General features: G+C 30.2%; 1 protein-coding gene and 1 pseudogene across 1 annotated transcript; both read right to left on the bottom strand.

Annotated features, from left to right (window-relative positions):
• Positions 1–1471: 1471 nt before the first annotated feature.
• LOC148212474 (cysteine proteinase inhibitor 1-like) lies at positions 1472–1873 on the bottom strand. Its single transcript, XM_088122235.1, has one exon. The coding sequence runs from the start codon at positions 1871–1873 to the stop codon at positions 1472–1474; it is 402 nt and encodes a 133-aa protein (XP_087978361.1).
• A 13232-nt stretch (positions 1874–15105) lies between these two features.
• Positions 15106–15456, bottom strand: LOC111012731 (cysteine proteinase inhibitor 1 pseudogene; annotated as a pseudogene).
• Between the last annotated feature and the right edge of the window lie 4371 nt (positions 15457–19827).

Here is a 19827-nt window from a genome sequence, read left to right as displayed (position 1 = left end):
TATTTATCTTTTAAATAAAATTTAAATAAATGTTACTTATTAAAATTTTAATTTTAATAGGATAAAACAACTACTAATTATAAAAAATAAAATAATTAATAGAAACAATTGCTAATTCTAAAAAAAATAATTACTATTAAAAATATATTGTTTAAAAAATATTTTAGAATAAAAGATAGATTTTATTTTACCATTAAAGTAAATAAAATGAATTATATTAATGTAGTAATTATAGTATTTAGTACAAACACTTCATTAAAAATACCTAATTATATGTTTCTTAATAGTATTTAAATTTGTTTAAAATAGAAAATAATTTTAATATAACATCGACATGTAGATTGTAAAATAGGCATACAACCACTGTACTAGAGTGGGAGTTTGATGCCAGAGTGGGAGTTTGATTGAATTTTGGCATATGTCGTCTCTAGGTCCAAAATTAAAAAAAACACACACACACACATGACACCACTGGTGCCATGCAACTCGAAAATTGTGATGTGGCATAGGTCATCAATGACGACCTATAATTTAGCAAGCATTATTCTTGCAAATAGTTTGAGAGTTGATATATATTTAGAATAAGTCTGTAATAAAGCATTATTAAAAAAATCCACAAAATACATATTCTTGAATTTGGATAGAAGTTATATGTTCTTCGAAAGTTTTCAAGTCTTCAAGCGTTCAAAGTCTTCAAGTTGGTCTTCGAATCTTCAAATCTTCAAGAGAATCTTCAATTTGGTTAATTCTCTCAATTCTCTAAAATTCTCCGAAAATTTCGTGTGAACACATATTCCTCCTACCAATTTGTTTAAAAATAATAAAAATAAATAAAGTTTGAAAATGAGTAATGTTGTCTTTGTAATTTTCGTAGAATTCACAAACATGTCCATGAAAATTATCATAGAAAAAAAAACATCCATTTTCATTGGAGAAAAAGTAGTGTTCTCAGGATTCTAAATTCTACGAATACGTGAAATTTCCTGTTAAAATGAATTTTAATATATAATTCAAAACAAATTTCAAAAATGGAATTAAAGATAAATTTTAAAATCCTATAAAAGAGCACAGGGAGATTGGATACTTTTTAGGAATTTATTAAATTCTCTAAATATACGAAATTTCTCTAGATGATTCAATAATGATGGAGATTAGAATAAAGAATTTGATTGTCTAATATTCTCAAGTCCAAGAAAATTATTTTGGAAATTCAAAAATAAATTTTCACATTCTCGAATGGTAAACCAGAAATATGAAATAAGAACATTACCCAACATGCTTTTAGCTTATAAAATTATCCATGTTTTTTAGTTTGAAAGCATTTTAACAAGGTTCACATTTGGTACTCATTTGGAGCAAGAGATCAGGTAGTGCTCTAAAAACTCCAAACATTGATAACATAAAACCAAAATGAGAGAGAAATAGCAAAATATATGTGGGCATTTGCAGACGCCAATAAGGAAGAAAAGTTTTAGTTGGAGATGGAGAAGAAGGTGATGAGGTGGCTGATGTCCTTCAAGTCCTTGTACACGATGGTCTCATAGGTACTGCTTATGGCCCCATTAATGGCCGTCAAATGAAGCTTGTACTTGGTTCCTGCTACGATCTGAAAAAATCCACTCGTCACTTTCTGGAACTTGAGATTACTTTTGGCTTGCCTGTTGTGTTCATTCACTGCGTACTCCCCAAGGCTTTGGATGTATGGGCTGCTTATAGCATCGTTCTGTATCGGTTCGTAGCCCCCGACCAAGTCTATCGGTCTAGTGTCGGGTTTCTGGGATTCCGAAGATTTTTTAGGCTCTGATACTGCCAGTGAGAGCGGGAGGAGGAGGAGGAGGCCGAGGGAAGCTACAAGGAAAAGAGACTTGGCCATGGTTAAGTTGAGGATGTGAGGGGGGGTGTGTTTGGATTTTGGGAGTGGTTGATGGTTTGTAAGGAGAATGGTTGTTGGTATTTATAGGGAGGGATGTATGCAAATGAATTGATGTTTGGCCCATGAATTATTTGGAATTACATCATGAAGCATAGTTTTTCCTTTTGTGGAAAGTTTTCTTTGTTTTTTTTTCCTAATACAAGGGAGAATGTTGCTCAATCAAAGCCCTTAACTTTATTGCAATTCAAAAACGTCGGTAGATCCAGTAGTGGGGATGCACGGAACGATGGAAACAAAGAAAGAATCAAGCTAGATTGGAAATGGGTGCTTAACCAGTTCTAGTTACTTTGAAAAAAATTTTAATGTTTTACTCTCAATTCTAGTGGCAATTTTTTTTTAATACAACAACCAACAATTTAAATTCTAAATTAAAATAAGTGTTATAATTTAGATTGCGTGGCTTTAATTGAGATCTTAGGTTAAAAATTCCTCTTTTTAGTTAAAATTGTTTTTAAGACATAATTTAGTCGTTTTTTAAGTATAACAAATATGGGGATGAGGGCCAAAACGTGCATAGTTAAAGTGATAATTGGTATATATCTCTAATTAAGAGGCGGTAAGTTCAATCCCCCTTTTCCATATGTTGTACTAAAAAAATGAGATGGAAAGATTGAATCTCGAACTTATTTGGTCGGTTAAATTCCATGTTATTTAATTTCTTTCCACCTTTAGCATTTTTTTCCCTTTTTATCAGTAAATCCACCTTTATTTTTATAGAAATAGGATTTATGCCTTTAATTGTTTCCCAATAAAGTGTCATCCAATAAGGTAAATAGTTATTATTTTAAAAAACTGTCACTCGTGGTACTACCTTAAATTTACCTAAAAAAATAAATGCAATTAATATTTTTCCTCTTTCAAAGGATAATGCAAAATATTTCTTGTAACGCTTGTATTGCACATCGAATGCTATTTGATTTTGTTTTTAGTTTAATTTCTTACCTTAAATTATGAACAATAATCATTGTCCAAGAAATAGGAAAGAAAAACAAAGTTGTACAAAGTCGACCCGGTTGAAAAGGCTAGAATAATATGGTTGGGAGTACAAAATAAAATTAAAAAAAAAAAGTAGAAAATAAAATATCAAAGGTATGAGAAAGAAATTACAAAATGAATTTCAAACGTGTATCGTTATCAAAGGGCGGCATACAAATTTCGAACTTGCACCCAATAAGGTAGGAGTGAGGATTTGAATATATAATCTTTAATCTATATTATCTTTAACTAATTGAGTTATATTTAGATTAACACTTCCATTTCAATATGGAAACAGAAAATTAAATTGATAATTCAAATTGGATGGATCCAACCTAGTCAAAAGTCTAATTAAAATTTCCAAATCTTCTACCAACATGAACTTAGTTCAACTGTATTTACACTTATCTTTAATCATGAGTTTGTGAGTTCGAATCTCCCCACCCATACATGCTTTACCGAAAATAAAATAAAAATCTGAATCTTCTATATTTCTCATAGTGGTGATGCAAATGAACTTGAGATGATGCAACCATTGCGGATTAGAGTGGCTGAAGGAGGAGGGGGCAACCATAAACGGAATGGAATTACATATGTAAAAGACTAATTTTTACAATTATGCGAGTTGGTCCAAGCTCAATAAATGAGCTCTAGTTATCACGATCCACTAGTACAAGTCATGCGACATCAATTCTAAAAAAAAGTCTTAGAAGATATATTTGGTAGTACTAAAAAAATCAGACCTTATACGAGGAAAAAAAGGTGACAATTTTTAACATTGCAAATATGTCGAATTTCCGTCACAAAAGCTGCAACGAAGATCAAAATCGTCGCAAAATGTGCGATGAAAAATGAATTTGTCCCAAACATGCAGCTTAAAACGGCTTCATTTGGGACTCATTTTAAGTCTTGCATCTTCTGCAATTTGAATGTTTTGGACTCTGATGTCATATAATTCATGGGTTCGACATGTTTGGAAGGGAATTCGAACTCACGACCTCTTGGTTGGGAGGTATATGCCAACTACCGCTGAGCTATGCTCGCTTTGGCGTGATATTGGATTATTAGTTAACTATGAGTATTTAATCTGACATGACTTTTCTCTGTGTGCTTTTGTTTGCAAATGATTGATGATTCCGATATTGACGCGTACTCTTATATGTATACAGTATTTTGTTTGGATTGATGAGTCTGCACGTGTTGCACACAATACATATGTAAGTATTCGTTTAATGTTTTTAATTAATATGTAAGTATTGTGGGGGATATATCTCAAATTTTCTAACTATATATACATTCTTTTTTGTGAAAATAAAGTTACGTGGGTGTAAACATTGTGGATGACATGCTCTATATATGAATGTTATGAACTTTGTTTACATTATTACCTTGTGCTTTGCTTATTTCAACTTTTTAAATTTAGCAACTAATTTTGAAAAGCATATCTCTATTTTTTTATGAAAATTGATAATAATGAATATACACTGAGATAACCAAAATAAGTAAAAATTTAAAAATTAAGAAAACTTAAGAAAAAAGTCTCAAATTTGGGACAAAATGATATAGTTTTCCATCGCTGCACCAATGTTTTGAGATTTTCATTGAAAAATCGTGCAAAGAATGTTCTTTCGTCGTTGAAAATTATTTAGGATTACATTTCAACAACGAGTGATGCAATGAAACCATTTTCGTTCCTAAAAAGAAAAGGCAATATTTCTTCGCTTTTAGTGACCTTTTTTTCTTTCGTCGTTTCTTGTAGTATAGCAAACACCATATTTTAGGAATGGTTAAATATAGTTTGCTCTAGTTTTAATCTCTTTTTACTTCTACTAAATTGATTTCATTTTTTTCTTTCGTAATTTTTTTGACAAACAAAACTCAAATATTTTTTAGTCCGAAAAACCGTTTAGTTCAGAGAATCATATAAAAAAGCTTTGAGTGGAATAATACCTAAACTACTTAGGTAGTCCAATAATTTGAACGAATTTAGAATTTAGAAATAAAAGATACGTAAATCTAGCTAAAAATTATCTCATAAAAAAAATATCTCTAGCTTATAGTTATTCATTAATAAAAAATAAAAAAGAAAAAAAAACTTATTCTTATGTGTAGTTAGGGATGACAAAAAACTCGCGGGACCGGTCCTTGCGGGTACCCAACCCCATACCGATTGGGTTGGGGAATCCCGGTTTGATTGGGGACGGGTCAAATTATTGGGGATCCCAATCAAGGTCCTTGGCGGGGATGATTCCCCGCCCCCATTGTGTTTAATATTTTATTAATTTTTCTATTTTTTTATATAATAATATTAATACATATTAATTTTATAAATACTTTTTATTTAAAAAAAACTCAAGCTAATATCCCATTTAACCACTTTTTGTTCACTTTTTATACCATAATAACAAAAATTAATTTAAAAAATTAAAAATTAAAATTAAAATATAGAAAAAAAAATATCTGCTAGAAACCCGTCCCGATCTGGGAATTCCGCCCCATCCCAACCTCCAAAATTTCGAAGACGGAGGATGGGGAAAAATCCCCAATGGAGCGGGTATGAGGATGGCCCCAGTCCCACCCCACCGAGTTGCCATCCCTATCCGGAGTGGGCAAGTAGAGAGAAAAAGAAACAGAGATAATTTCCAGGCTAAATTATATATATACACCAAATACCCCTAAATTTTATTGTAGATTTTAATGATGTCCCTGTCATTAAAAGTTTATTTTAGCTCTTAATCTTTAAAATCGTTTGGTCCCTGATGTTTTATCGATATATCTACAATAAGAAATTTAACAAAAAAAAGAATCGCAATAAATATTAAATATTTTAAACTTTTAAAGTACACTAACTAAATTGCTACATATTAAAGTTCATAAGTGAATTTTTACCAATTTGAAAATAGAAGTACGAAATAATTGTTAGAGACTAATGTTGAGAGACTACAACGACCAAAAGTGTTTTCTAACCTAGACCTATACCGATACTTACATCTATCATTATAGATGGAACCTTTAAATAAAAATGTTTAATTTATCCTTTAAACTATTTTTGAGATAAGGTAATTATGGTGTACTTATAGCCATGTTGAATGCATGAAAGCGAATAGGATGAGATTACAAAGTTGCCCTTAAAAATTGTTGTTGAAAGAGTTTGGTGGTGGATATTTCTCTCTTTTTTTCCCCTCAAATGGAAGTTGTATTTATCAATAAGAAGAATCAGCCACGTGGCAACCATCGAAGAGATGGATATTTCACAATATGAACTCACCTCTTGTTTTTCACATGTTCATTTTCTAGCATATAACATAGAATGAAATACAAGTGTTTGCATTTTGTGCAGGAACTTTAAATACAAATGTTTGTCTGATCAATCTTTAAATTGTATAGAATAATAATTTTTTTTAGCTTAACAAATGCAGCCGGACGGAATTCAACATTCAATTTTAAGAAAAGAAATAAGTGGCAACGACCTACAACATTTGGTGTCGGAAAACATGAAAGAATTACTAATTTCTAAGGTAGGTGGTCATCATGAGATTTAACTTATTCCCTCCTAATTAATCTTAGTCCCTAATTTAGATCAATGAATCAATCATGTTGGCTGCTTGTCCAATATATTATAAATGGCATGTATGACTGCCCTGTTTTTAGTTAGTTTTTTCTAATTTATTTTTCGACTTTTGCAGTTGTTACTAATATTTATATTCCCTAAAATTATTTCTAATTTTGTTGATGCACGATTGTGGCAGAGATGTCTGAGGATTTTAACCCTCTAGACAATCTAACAACTTGTGTTTAAATAAATTAGTACGATACCTGGTCCATGACATCAAAATATCTAAGTTAATATGTGGATCAGCGGATGTCGAGATTAGTAGGATGACAATAATTGCATTCATGATATAATTTTGTCTCCACCTTTTTACAGCTATGTATTTTTTTGGTATTTTAAAATTCTATATTTCAATGTTAGATTTGATTTGAGATTCATTTTAATCCAGAATTTATTTTTTTGAGTTTGTTTTCTAAATTTATAATTTGCATAATACTTTTTTTTCAACTTTTTATAGATTTTTAAAAAATTTTAAGATTTGTTGTTTCGATTTTTTGTTTGAATTTTCAATTTAGTACCTATCATGCAATTCTAATTTTGTTTTTTTACCAGCTTGGTGGGCCAATTTTCTTCTTTCATTCATTTTCAATACATTATATTTATCCTCTATTATAATATAATCATAATTTACTAATCTTTTACATTATATTTATCCTCTATAATCATATTTTAACTGAGTTCTTGATCTTATTCTTTTTAATTAATACTTTATTATACATTCCATTTTTCTAGCTATTTACCACTTTTTTTTTATGTATATTGATTTATATGCAATGTATGTATTTCTCGTCTATTCATTAATGTATATTGATTTAGATACAATAAATAACATACTGAAATCTAATAAAATAAATATCTGACATAATCGTAAAAATGATAAGTTATACATTTTATCATTGAAGTTTGAGTTTAGTCCGTCCAAATATATAAAGATTCTAAGAGATATAGCTAAAAAATTAGACCTAAACTAATTAACAACTGCTTTATATTACATATAGACGGACACCCCACATGATTCATGTGAATGCCTCAATTCCTTTTTTTTTTCCCTTAATATCTCTTCCTCTCTCGTTCAATTTCCATCCACTCTTTTCCTCTCTCCTTTGTTTCTCTCCTCCTATCAACATTTTTTTCTCCATTCTACTTCTCTCCCTTATAAATTTTCTTTAAATTTTTCTTCCTTCAACCTTCCGCTCTCTTATTTATTTTTCTATCTCTCTCCATTTTCACTTTCGTCTCTTTCATTTCATCTCGATCTTTTCAACAACGGGTATCCAAGGATCAACTTCTATATATGTTAAAAATCAACCGACCATAATCAAATTATATTAGCACTCTCAAGAATCTTTGGACCATCTTTTTCTCCATTGTCCTTACACAGCAGAGCATCCTTGGCTCAGAATTATAGCACATAGGGGTTCGGCCAAATTTTGGACTCTCCTTTTTTATACTTTGCATTCCCCTCTCTCGTTCTCAGCATGCATTGAGTCCTTTCTGAAGGAATCCTTATATCACTTGAACCGCAACAAAAGATCTGTTCTTTAGAGCAATGTTATTGGATCTCATTTGGAGCACATGGTTGGAGCGCAACAATAATCGTATTTTCTCTAATTTTTCTAGATATTATCTTCATCTTGGGAAGATATTAAGACCTTAGCCTCTTCATGGTCTACAAAGTCTCCTCTCCCTTTTATATGTATGTTTCTCACATACTTTATGGATAAAATGGTTAACTAAGCATTTTGTAAGTATGTTTGTTGTTTCTTTTTTTTAAAAAAAAAGAAGTACGTGTTCTCATTTCCAATTTGTTCCAAAATATAAATTAAAAAGTTATTTTATCATACTTTAATTCACGGATGTTGCGGCTATGCACATCATTGTTCTTTTATTAAAAATGAAGAAACGACAAAAACGTTACGAAACGAGCGCTAATTAGTTCAGTACGTGAATTAACAATAACATTTATTCATAAACACAAATGACGATACATCACACACGTCAACAAAACGTATGGAGTCTATACAATGAAAAATGAAGCAAAAGCAGAGACAAGACAAACAACATTATTCATTACTAGATTTTCCAAAGAATCTACTCCACTCCATTAGTTATTTTCCCTAAGATGAGGCTTCTTCAGAGGAATAATCTTCAGTCCTGGAGATGGCAATGAAGTCGTTGAGGATGTACTTGACTTTGTGGCCGCCAATCTGCGGTTTGTAGACGATGGCTCTAAAGGTGCGCCAACCTGTCCCATCAACGGCCATAATCTGGAGGTCATAGCTGGTCCCGAAGTGAATAAATTTTGCTGCACTCATTGTTCTGTGGAACTCAACACTCCTCCCATTTTGATTATTGAATTCTTTGGTTGCGTACTCCCCTAGGATCTGGAAGTAACCTGGTAGGTTCTCTATTGGCTCGTAGCCACACATCTCGTTTTGGAAGGCGGTTTTGAGGTTTGTCAAAGCTTTTGTTTGATCTCGAGCGGCCGACGACAGCAGCGGGAGGAGCAGCAGCAGCATGGAAGCCGCTAGGAAAGGAGATGAACTTGCCATGCTTTAAGTTTTGCGAGTTTGATTGGAATTTGGAGGGTTTTTGATGTTTGTGGTTCGTTGGAGATGAGATTGTGTTGTATTTATAGTCGTTGAAAATACTTACTATTGTCTGCTGAGCATCTATCATGTGTTGAATACGGTTTAAAATTTGATTCAACTGTTAATTTTTCAATAGTGGGATAGATATATGTTCCTCCAAACCTAGTCTTACACATATTGTTCTATAGTCACGTTGAATGCATGGAAGAGAGAGAGGAGATTACCAAGTTGCCCCTAATAATTGTTGCCAGCTGGTTGAAAGGATTAGATTACAATGTTGCCCCTATTAATTGTTGGCAGCTTTTCAAAGAGTTTGTAAACTCACCTCTTATTTTTTGCATGTACTTTTTCTAGTCTAGTTTATTAGAATTAAAAGTTTCAACATATTTATTCAATCTACTTTCGTTATAATAACAATTTAGTCTCTAAATATTTATTCAATCTACTTTCGTTATAATAACAATTTAGTCTCTAAATTTTGATTTATAATGATTGAGTCCATGTATATTCAATTGATCACAATTTAGTCTATGAATTTTGGTTTGTAATAATTTAGTTTATATAATTTAAAACTTGTAACAATTTAGTCCGTAATCGTGAAAAATCTCATCAAAATTTACTGTTAACTTTTGTCATATAATCATTTTGATTTTGTAATTTATAAACATATTTGGTCTCTCGTTGGTTTATTGATCGACATATATGAGACTTAACAAAACAAAAAAATTCACAATAGGACTAAATCATTATAAACTTTACACTACGCTGACTACATTTTTACATAGTAAAATTTGTGGATTTGAGTTGTCACCAATTCGAAAGTACAAGTACGAAATTGTTGCAAACTTAAAGTTTAACGTTCAAATTGTTACTTCAATGGAAGTCTACAAGGACCAAAAGTGTTTGGTTAAAATGCTACTTTGGTCACTGTACTTTTAGGTTTGGTTCATTTGGATGCCTATACTTGCAAAATGTTCATTTTTGTTTCTTTACTTTCAATTTTTGTTCATTTTAGTCCATTTACTCTCAAAATATTCATTTTGGTTATGTACTTTTAAAAAGTGATCATTTTGGTCTCTATTTTCAAACTTTTTACATAAAATATATACTTAACGAAAACCATTTAATATAAAGTAATTAATAGTTACATTTTAATAAATATATTGTGGGTAGTGTCATGTTGAAATTGTAATAGAAAAATGATATTAAAAATAAAATGAAGGGCCAAAATGATCACTTATAAATAAGTACTTAGCATTTTTTTAAAAGAAAGATGGTTAGTTAGCCCACTTGAGAAATCAACAATTTTTTTTTATTAAATTATTACCCAAACAATGACGGGAAATGTCGCCATTGAAAACGAACATATAATGACTGACATTGTAGGCTACAATAACACTGATGTCGTGCCACGACCGACATCATAAGTGACCATCATTGTAAGAAACAATGGCGGTCACCTACAATGACAGGCCAGTCCCGTCATTGATACTCGTCCGACATTAAAAGTTACAATAACACTCGAAATCATGTTGGACGCATGTCCGACATTGTTTCCCTTCAATGACGGGCAGTTGAAACCCGATTTTCTACTAGTGTATAGGAACCACAATGAACATTTTGAAAGTATATGATTAAAATGAACCAAAGTTGTAAATACAATGACCAACATTTTGATAGTAAGAACTAAAATAAATCAAACCTGAAAGTACATGAACCAAAATAGTAAAAATGATTTTGCTATGCTAAAATCACTCCCAAACACACTCTTAATTTAGCGAAAAATCTATACTAATTACCGATTATTTGATTATGCTCGGTTGATTTTTAAGGGATATAAAAGGTTGAACCTGCCATATATATTATTGAAAAGATAGATATGAAAGGTGAGAGTCGAAAGAGAAGATGGAGAGAGATGGGAAAATTAAAATAAGTGGAAGAGGAGGAAAAATTATAAGAAAGTGAAGTAGAATGGAGAAAAAAAAAATGTTGGGGGAGAGTTGAAGAAAAAGATGGAGAGAGGGAGGAGAGAAACAAAGAAGAGAGGAAGAGAGTAGATGAAAATTGAATGGGAGAGGAAGAGAGATTAGGGAAAAAAAAAAAGAATTTAGGCATTCACATGACTACATGTTTGGATGAACTAAACTCAAATTTCAATGACCAAATGTGTAACTTGTCATTTTTATGATTATGTCAGATATTTATTTCACTAGATTTCGGTATATTATATGTTGTATCTAAAAGTAGGTTCGTGCATTTTTCAAATTTTATGGATGACGAAGTTTTCGTAAATGCATCAGCAATATTATCTCCCCTATAAATCTTGTTAAGAAAACCACAGCTTTCTCAACAAATACTTCTGTTACAAAATGTAAACAAACATCTATATACTTCATACTCATGATAAACATGATTCTTTGACAAATGAATTGCACTTTGGAAGTCATACCACAAGATAACAGCATCATCTACTTAAATCAATTCACCAACTAAATCCTTAAAGCCAGAGATATTTTACCAATGGTTCCATCTTATTATTTATCGAAACTTTAAATAAAAATATTTATGTTAAATCTTTTTTTAAGCTGTTTATTTTAAACGTCAGACTATACAAAACAATAATTTTTTCCTTTGTGTTCAACTCTAGGAAAGTAATAAATTTCTTATCCATCAAGGTAGACTTAAATTATTCCCTTTTTTTTCGCGTGCTTGTTGCATTATAGGGTAAATAATTGTTGCAAATTTGAAGGCAATGAACAGATTTATAAGGCCAGAATGCAAAATGGTCAAATGCATTATAAATCGCATACATGCCTACTCTATTTTTACTGTTTTTTCTTATTTATTTTTCAACTTTTGCCCTTGTTACTAATATTCATATTCCCTAAAATTATTTCTAATTAATTTTGTCGATGCACAATTATGGCAGGGATGTCGAGGATTCTCACGCTATAGACAATATATTAACTTGTATTTAAATGAATCTAATACTAATATGGTACTAAGTCCATGATACCCAAATGTGTAAATTAGTATGTGGATAAGAAAATGTCGAGATTAGTAGAATGACGATTACATCCCTGATATGATTTTGTCTCTGAACCTTCTATGGTCCTTTCAGACAACCCAACAGATGTCTTTTTTTTTAAATAACTTCAACCAAAAATTAAGGATCATGTCTTCTAAACTATTTCAAAATTATTCTCACATATCCTTGAATTTTTTCTAGTTTTTTTTTTTTTACATATATGTTTCTTTTTAATTCTATTTTCAATGTTAGATTTGATTTGAGATTCATTTTAATTTAAGATTTATTTTTTGAGTTTGTTTTTAAAATGTTGAATTTGCTTCATATGTTTTCTTTTCAACTTTAATGTGAATTTAGACTTTGACAACTCAGCATTTAAAAAATTGTATTTATTTATCTTAGATGTTAAATATTTAATAGTGTAAAGGACAAGGTTGCTTCTTATTAGTTTGGAACTCAACTTTATCCTTGAAAAAACAAGCGATGGTATATTCCATCTTTTAAAAAGGGTTTCTAGTTCGCATGAATCACATCTCTTCTCCCTCTCTCTTCCCCTCCCTTCCTAATTTCGGTCTCTTTATTCGAAAAATCGACCTCCGTCTCAGCTCTCCCCTCCCCTCCCCTTCTCTCTTATTCTCCCTTTCTCTTCTTCTCACTACGTACTTTTTTGGCTTTCCATCTCCTCGCGCTTCTTCTCCTAGTATTTGTTGCGCTCAAAGTTCTCAACATGTTTATCTTACAACGGTTTCAACTAAAACTGACCAACCGTGGGTGTAGTCGCCCTGTTGGTGTTACAAGAGCCTTTCGAATCTATTAAACTCCGACCAATGAAAACCTACTTGTAAAATAGATGTCGATCAATTGATGTACACCTCTAATTGGTAGAAGCCTTAACAAAAACGTTTATTTTAGACTTTAAACTATACAAAAGAATAACTAATTTTTTATTACTTGTGCTGGTAACAAATAATGTCGGTCATTAACGCCGTGGAAACATGTATATTCCTTTTTTTCTATGCGCTTTCTTTTTGTTCGTCACGTCACTGTATTCCTCTGTGATTTTTTCTTTTTTTTTTTAACGTTATTGAAGACAAAATTTGTTGTGGTAATATATGTCTTATCTACTGGTAAACAAAGGGGGAAAAGACTACAAATTTGCCATATAATTGTTTGGAAATACTAAATTAGGAGTGTTAATTAGAGACATGAGTTGAGCTTCTGGCTTTAGGGGTGGGCTAATGTAGCTACTACTGAGTTTTGGGCATGTACCTCTAGCGTAGGAATTAAAAAATAATGGCCCGTAAGTAACTTTCTCATTTATTGTTTCTTTCTTTTTTTTATAAAGAAAAATAAAATTGCAAGTGAATCAACCCCATGAATTTAAGAATGATAAAACAATATCTTTATTTATATTTTGGAACCATTTGGAAATACGAAGAAGAAACAAAAAAAATTTGTTTTTATTATTTCTAAAATTTATTTACATTTTTGATAACATTTCTAGAAAACAAGAAATAAGAAACCTGAGTAGCTGTCCAATACTTAAATTTCTTAACAAAATTGAAAATGATAAATAAGAAACGAGAACGTTGATGGCCTAAATATTTTTGTGTGAATGTTTACAAATAGAATTTTTTTAATTTTAATGCCACGTCAGCAATTATAATTATAAAATATATAATTTTTTAATACCTCGGCATTATAAATGGAACAGAAAATATTATTCAATCAGCACCGTTCCTTTTTATGACAGGAAAAGTAACATCAAAGACTAAGGTCAATTAGTTCCTAAAACTCAGACGATTAAAATACAGCTTTAAAACTCAAAAGGAGTAAAGTGACATATATGATATACCTAAGCCACAGAAAAAATTTCATATTTCTACGGTAAGATTAAACAGAAAATAACTGAGAACTTAAAAATAATAATAATAATAGTAAAACAATACAAAATTTATATGAAAACTTCGAAACAAAATCACATATATTCCCCTCCCCCAAATACTTGGCTGGTGAGGATCAAATATTGTCCTAACAATCATTGAAAAATTAACAACTCATTAATTTTTATAAAATGTCTCTGTTTTTTCATTCCTCTCTTAGCTGTCAGACATTTAATGGTGGTAAAGAACAAGATTGTTCCTCACCGTTAAAGAGCCAAGTATTTTTCCAAAGCAAATATCACTCGATTAATTAAAGTTATTATATCAAGATTAAAGTGGTTCAATTTGGATGAATATAATCCAAAGTTATGTCTTTTTATAGCACCTCGAGCACACATTCTAATTGTACAAATAGGACAACTTATTCTAATATTTTGTCAAAACCTTCCCTCCAATCCCTTCAATTATGTTATTGTCAAAATAAATAACACTCGATTACTAAACTTATTCTTGAGCCACCTTGACTGCATAGAAACAAAACATAAATATTTAATATTGTAAAATATATATAATTAAATAGTTAAAACTCTGGGTCAAGGTCATTTGGACTGAGGGAGGAAATGTAATATTCTCCGTCCTCGTCCTTTTAATAAGAATGGGATAAAATTTTGGAAGAAAAAAAAGGAAGAAGACGTATTCGATAAATGAATGATTCAATATTCCCCTCCCACACACACATTGCACTAAAAATTATGTTATTGTCGTTTAGTTTAGCTTTCATTTAGGTGTTAGTGTCAATTAATACGTTATCATGTCCCTTCCTATTATTTGAAACAATCAATGTTTAAGGTCTAAACTGACTTCATCCTAAACTCACCATGAATGAATAGGGAATCAATAGTCGATTTTCCCGGTCTAAATCAAACTCCAACTTTCATAGAGAAACACCAAAACACAAAATAAAGTAGAGAATAAACCCATTAAAAATCACTTTTGATTATTCATTAAGATGGCATTATTCCAAAGAGAGCCTTTTTTTTGGCATGCATATAGCGAAAAGGAATAATCAATGATTTAATATTCTAGTTGGTCATGGCGAAGAATTGGTTGAGCTTGAGGTTCCCTTTCAGGTCCTTGTAGACGGCGGCGCTGTAGAGGCGGCTCACAGTGCCGTCAATGGCCTGCACCTGAAGGCTGTAGTTGGTCCCGTCCACGATCTGGACAAGTCCACTCTTCACTTTCTCAAACTTTAGATCATCTTTGGCCTTCCTGTTGTGCTCTTCTACTGCGAACTTTCCCAGACTTTGGATGTAGGGATCGTTTACGTTCTTTATCGCTTCGTAGCCGCCCGCCAGAGCTTCCCTTCGGGCTCCCGAAACCGCCGCTGCGAGCAGAACGAGGAGAGAAGCCACCAGGAAGAGAGATTTCGCCATGTTTAAGCTTTTGAGCTGAGAGTTGAGGATCAAACGAGTACTCTAGCTAGTTGAGATGGTTTTTTGTTTGAAAGGGTTTGTTGGGTATTTATAGTGATGAATGCATCAAAACCTACGGGAGGAGATAACAAATTTCTCCTCTCGGAATTGTAGATAACTTGTAGTATATTTTGGTAACGTTTTCATTTTTTGTCTCGTTGTTTTAAAAATATTAAGTAACTATGGAAACAATAAACAATAACTTATTTTTCTAATTAATTAAAAAGAGAAACGGTTACCAAACAAGTCCGTTCCATTTTGTCTATTGATTTCAAAATTCTTGTTGGTTTGATTTTTAAACCTAGTCCATTTTGGTCTATTAGTTTCTTTTAATATTTTTTATGATAATATTAACATATATAGGATGAAGATTGAACATTCCACTCTAGAAAAATAGTAAGATATTTTAGCTGTTAGCTAACCTTTAGGTTGGTGATAATATATAAGACTAAGAAAGTCTTATAATTTCTTTTTCCAATTAAAATTATCTTTTATGGAGACATTGACCGATTTTAGTTGAGAAGTGGATTACACATAAATTATGGGTTTATAGTTAATAATTTGACAAAAATTTGAAAACAAGGAGTTTAAAATAAAAATATAGATGTATTATATGTTATTTTCAGTATTTTTAAATATGCATTTAGTAATGGTTTTAAAAATTGGATCCTCACAATTTAAATAGCTTTGTTCAGTAATATTGATAATTACAATTAAATATTTCGTTGTATTTCAAATATTATTAACTAATTTATTAATATGTTTTATATTATAAATTTTGTATAATTATAATTTAATTTATAATATATTAATTATTTTAATTATTAAAAATAAAATGAGTTTATAACATGGGAGTGTACACGTGTCAATGTTTTTGCCCTATTTAGTGTAATTCCACAACAATGTAAACATAAATTTTAAAATTAAATAAATTCAAAAACAAGAAACATAATATAAATTGCATCTCCTCTAGTTAAATTTGTTCTTTTAAAGAGGCAACTTTAATGGCTTAATTGAGCATATATATATATAGTTTAGCTAGGTTGAAGATTCAAATCATCACCACACAATGCTTACGTTGAACTTCAAACTTTTTTTTTTTGGCAATAATAGCATATTTAATTAAAATAATTACAACTTTTCATATGATAAAATATTCTACAAAATTGGCACAAATGAGAACCTATATATCAGGTATATATTTCACATTAAGTATATGATGATATATTTTATCAAGAATACAAAATGGTATATCCATGATATATGTTATATTGATATGTTTTATCAATATAATATAAAAATAGTATATTAGTGATATATTTTATAGAAAAAAATGTTTATTAGTGATATATTAGAGAAAGTATGTATTGTCATTTCTACCAATTATTTTCGTGCGACAAATTTGCATAAACATGGTAAGTAGTTTTGTCACCCATTAAATTTTTCAAAATAAAATAATTAAAATCGTAGTATTTTTTTTTCTTTTTGACCAATTAAAATCGAGAGTTGAACTTTCATGCATATAAGTTAAATTTCATGGTTGTCATGTTTAATTTATTTCCATCTTTAGCTTTTATTATGTTTGTTTCCAATAAAATTTCAATTTACAAGTTAAATAATATTGTGGAAAAACGGCCATTCTTTTTTTCCCCTTTTTTCTCTCCTTTTTGACATTAAAAACGTTCGTGCATGAATTTTATCTTAGTAGGGCAAAGTCGAGGAAAAGTTTTTCTTGTTAACACTTTCTCCCACAATTTAATGTTGTTTGATTGTGTTTTTATTTGAGTTTATCCTCTTATCTTATATGATGCATGACATCCACTATTTTGTTACACAAAATTCATCCTGATTCAATAAAATTATCTCTACAATAAGCGATCATGCATAACGATGGATCTATACTTTTATGCAGTAGCACAAATTTATACGAACTTTATTAAAAATATATTATTCTTAATGCTGAACTTCGCACTATATGTCAATTTTTATCCTAAGCTTTCAATTTCATCAAATTGCTGATTTGTATTTTTCTTTGGAAATTTGTTGAAAAGTATTTTCATATGTGTCAAATGAACTCTAAAACATTTAGATTTTTTTTTATTTGTAAGGTTGGCGTTATTTTTTATTTGATTTTATGCATTAATCAAACTTAATTGATCACCACCTTCAAGAAAAAGGTGTACCTCCAATACAATCCAACACCTCAAGTTGATTAAAACAAAGATTGATGCAGAAATTTGGCCTCCTAGAATTTCGTCAAATCCGCATCAATCTTCTAGAATAAAAGAGATTGTCGATACCTACAAAATAGAAGAGCATTAAGAGCACTAAACATGCTCTAATGCTTAAGTCAGAATCGGAGAAGTCAAGTATGGAGAGTAGGGTCTTTAGGCGTAGCCAATAATAGAGATTTCTAGTGTACCTTCATTAAGTATTTATCTTCTATTTATAGAGGGAAAATCCTAGCTAGGGCCATCAGGATACTTCCCCTAGGATATATTTCTCGTGAATCTAGGGGAAATCCTAAGACCCTAACGATATCTAGAGGATTTGAATGGTAGAAAATAAAGATTTTTTCATCCATATCATGCGCCAAACACATGATGGTTATAATGACTTAATATCTCCACAAATTGATTAGAAACTCTATTGTTAACCAAACTATGCATATTGGTCCTAAAAAGGTGTAAGGTAAGATTGAATCCTCCGTAAGAGTGCTTTAAGTAAAGTAAACCAAGTGAATTCCTTAAAAATAAAAATCCTATCTAAAGTAGAAGAAGAAAGGACGTAATCTTAGTATATGAAATCCTCTTCATTTTTGTCTGCAGAAACCAAAACAGATTGCCATTCTTATGCAACTGAAATGAAAAATTCAAATAATTATGAGAAATTATAGGTCTTTCTTCACTACCACGCCAACTGCACAAATATTGTGTACACAATTACGTATAAAACAATAAATGTTGTTACAATAATGAGTAGTTTGACTCATTCAGCTTCCATGAGTATTGTTCATCAATGTTTCTTAATCAAACTTCTTAAATAAAATTTTAATGTTTTAGTTAAGAAGCGAGCATAACTCAATGGTAACTGACATATATTTCCAATGAAGAGTTTTTTTTTTTTTTTTTTTGCAAAAGATGAGAGTACATGTTGCCCATGTGAGCTTGTTTGTTCAAGTATCCACTCTATTTTATCATGTGTTTGTCACATTGTGTCAAATCAGTCCAAATTTTTCAATGAACAACATGTTACCGATGATCTAGAATCAACATCAAAAGTTAAATACCAATTTGTACTATTTAACCTAGTTGCTAACTATGAAAGTGCAATATTTAGGTTGAGAGATTACTCAAAGTTTTAAAGGTAGATGTCAATGAAAATATCGACATATATCAATGTCGATTGATATTTATGAAAAGAATTATTAAAAAAGATTATAACGAACATTTAAATTAACAAAAAAATACTACTTTTACCATTTCTAAATAAGTTAAAATTTATCAATATTAATTATTATGTTGCGTTGGTGATATTTTGTTGATCTAAGGAAATATCAATTCACTCCTCATGTCGATATTGCGTTGGTGATATTTTGTTGACCTATGTTCAAATTGGTCTCATAAAAATAAATAAATAAATAATTCACTGCAAATTGGAAAGATTCTATTGGAATTAAATTCTTATTTTTTATTAAAAAGCGAAATCTTGAGAAGATGGGAAATTAAATTCGAGTACGGGAGAGCATATTCGGCATATTCTTTTGGTACAAAGGTCATATTTTGTTTTCAATAAATTATCCTTTTTGAAAAAAGAAATATAGATTTCTTATAAAACATTTCGACACAATACATACATACATATATATATATATATCTATAAATTTATCCATAAATTTTTTTTCAAAGGTAAAGATCCGTTTGACATCAACACAAAAAATAAATCGACATTTTTGTGATATTATTAAAAAAAATCGACAAAATATAAAAATATAAACAAAATCTAATTAATAGTGACATGATATTAATACTAATTATTTTTAATTTATTTAGAAATGATGAAAGGTTTATTTGTTAATTTAAAATTTATATAGTTTTTATTAAATTTTTTTATTTCTATATCATTTCTAGAAATCTATCAAAATCAATATTTTATCGATATTTCAATCGACCTTCCATGAAATTAAGATCTTGATATTTTTATCGACGTGTATATTATACATATATAACATGAGTATTTTTTTTTTCATTGTGAATAAAACATGGGTATTATAATTTTACTTCAATATCTTTTTGAAATTTTTAAATTATGTACGGTACAAATATTTTCAAC

Source organism: Momordica charantia, assembly GCF_013281855.1.
Source record: "Momordica charantia cultivar OHB3-1 chromosome 3 unlocalized genomic scaffold, Mcharantia_2.0 BLBB01000003.1, whole genome shotgun sequence".
Taxonomy (NCBI): domain Eukaryota; kingdom Viridiplantae; phylum Streptophyta; class Magnoliopsida; order Cucurbitales; family Cucurbitaceae; genus Momordica; species Momordica charantia.
The sequence above is the reverse complement of the archived record's forward strand: the minus strand, read 5'-3'. Positions and strand labels throughout refer to the sequence as shown.

Coding starts and splice junctions, on each gene's coding strand:
- LOC148212474 (XM_088122235.1), bottom strand. CDS start 1,873: ATGGCCAAGTCTCTTTTCCTTGTAGCTTCCCTCGGCCTCCTCCTCCTC.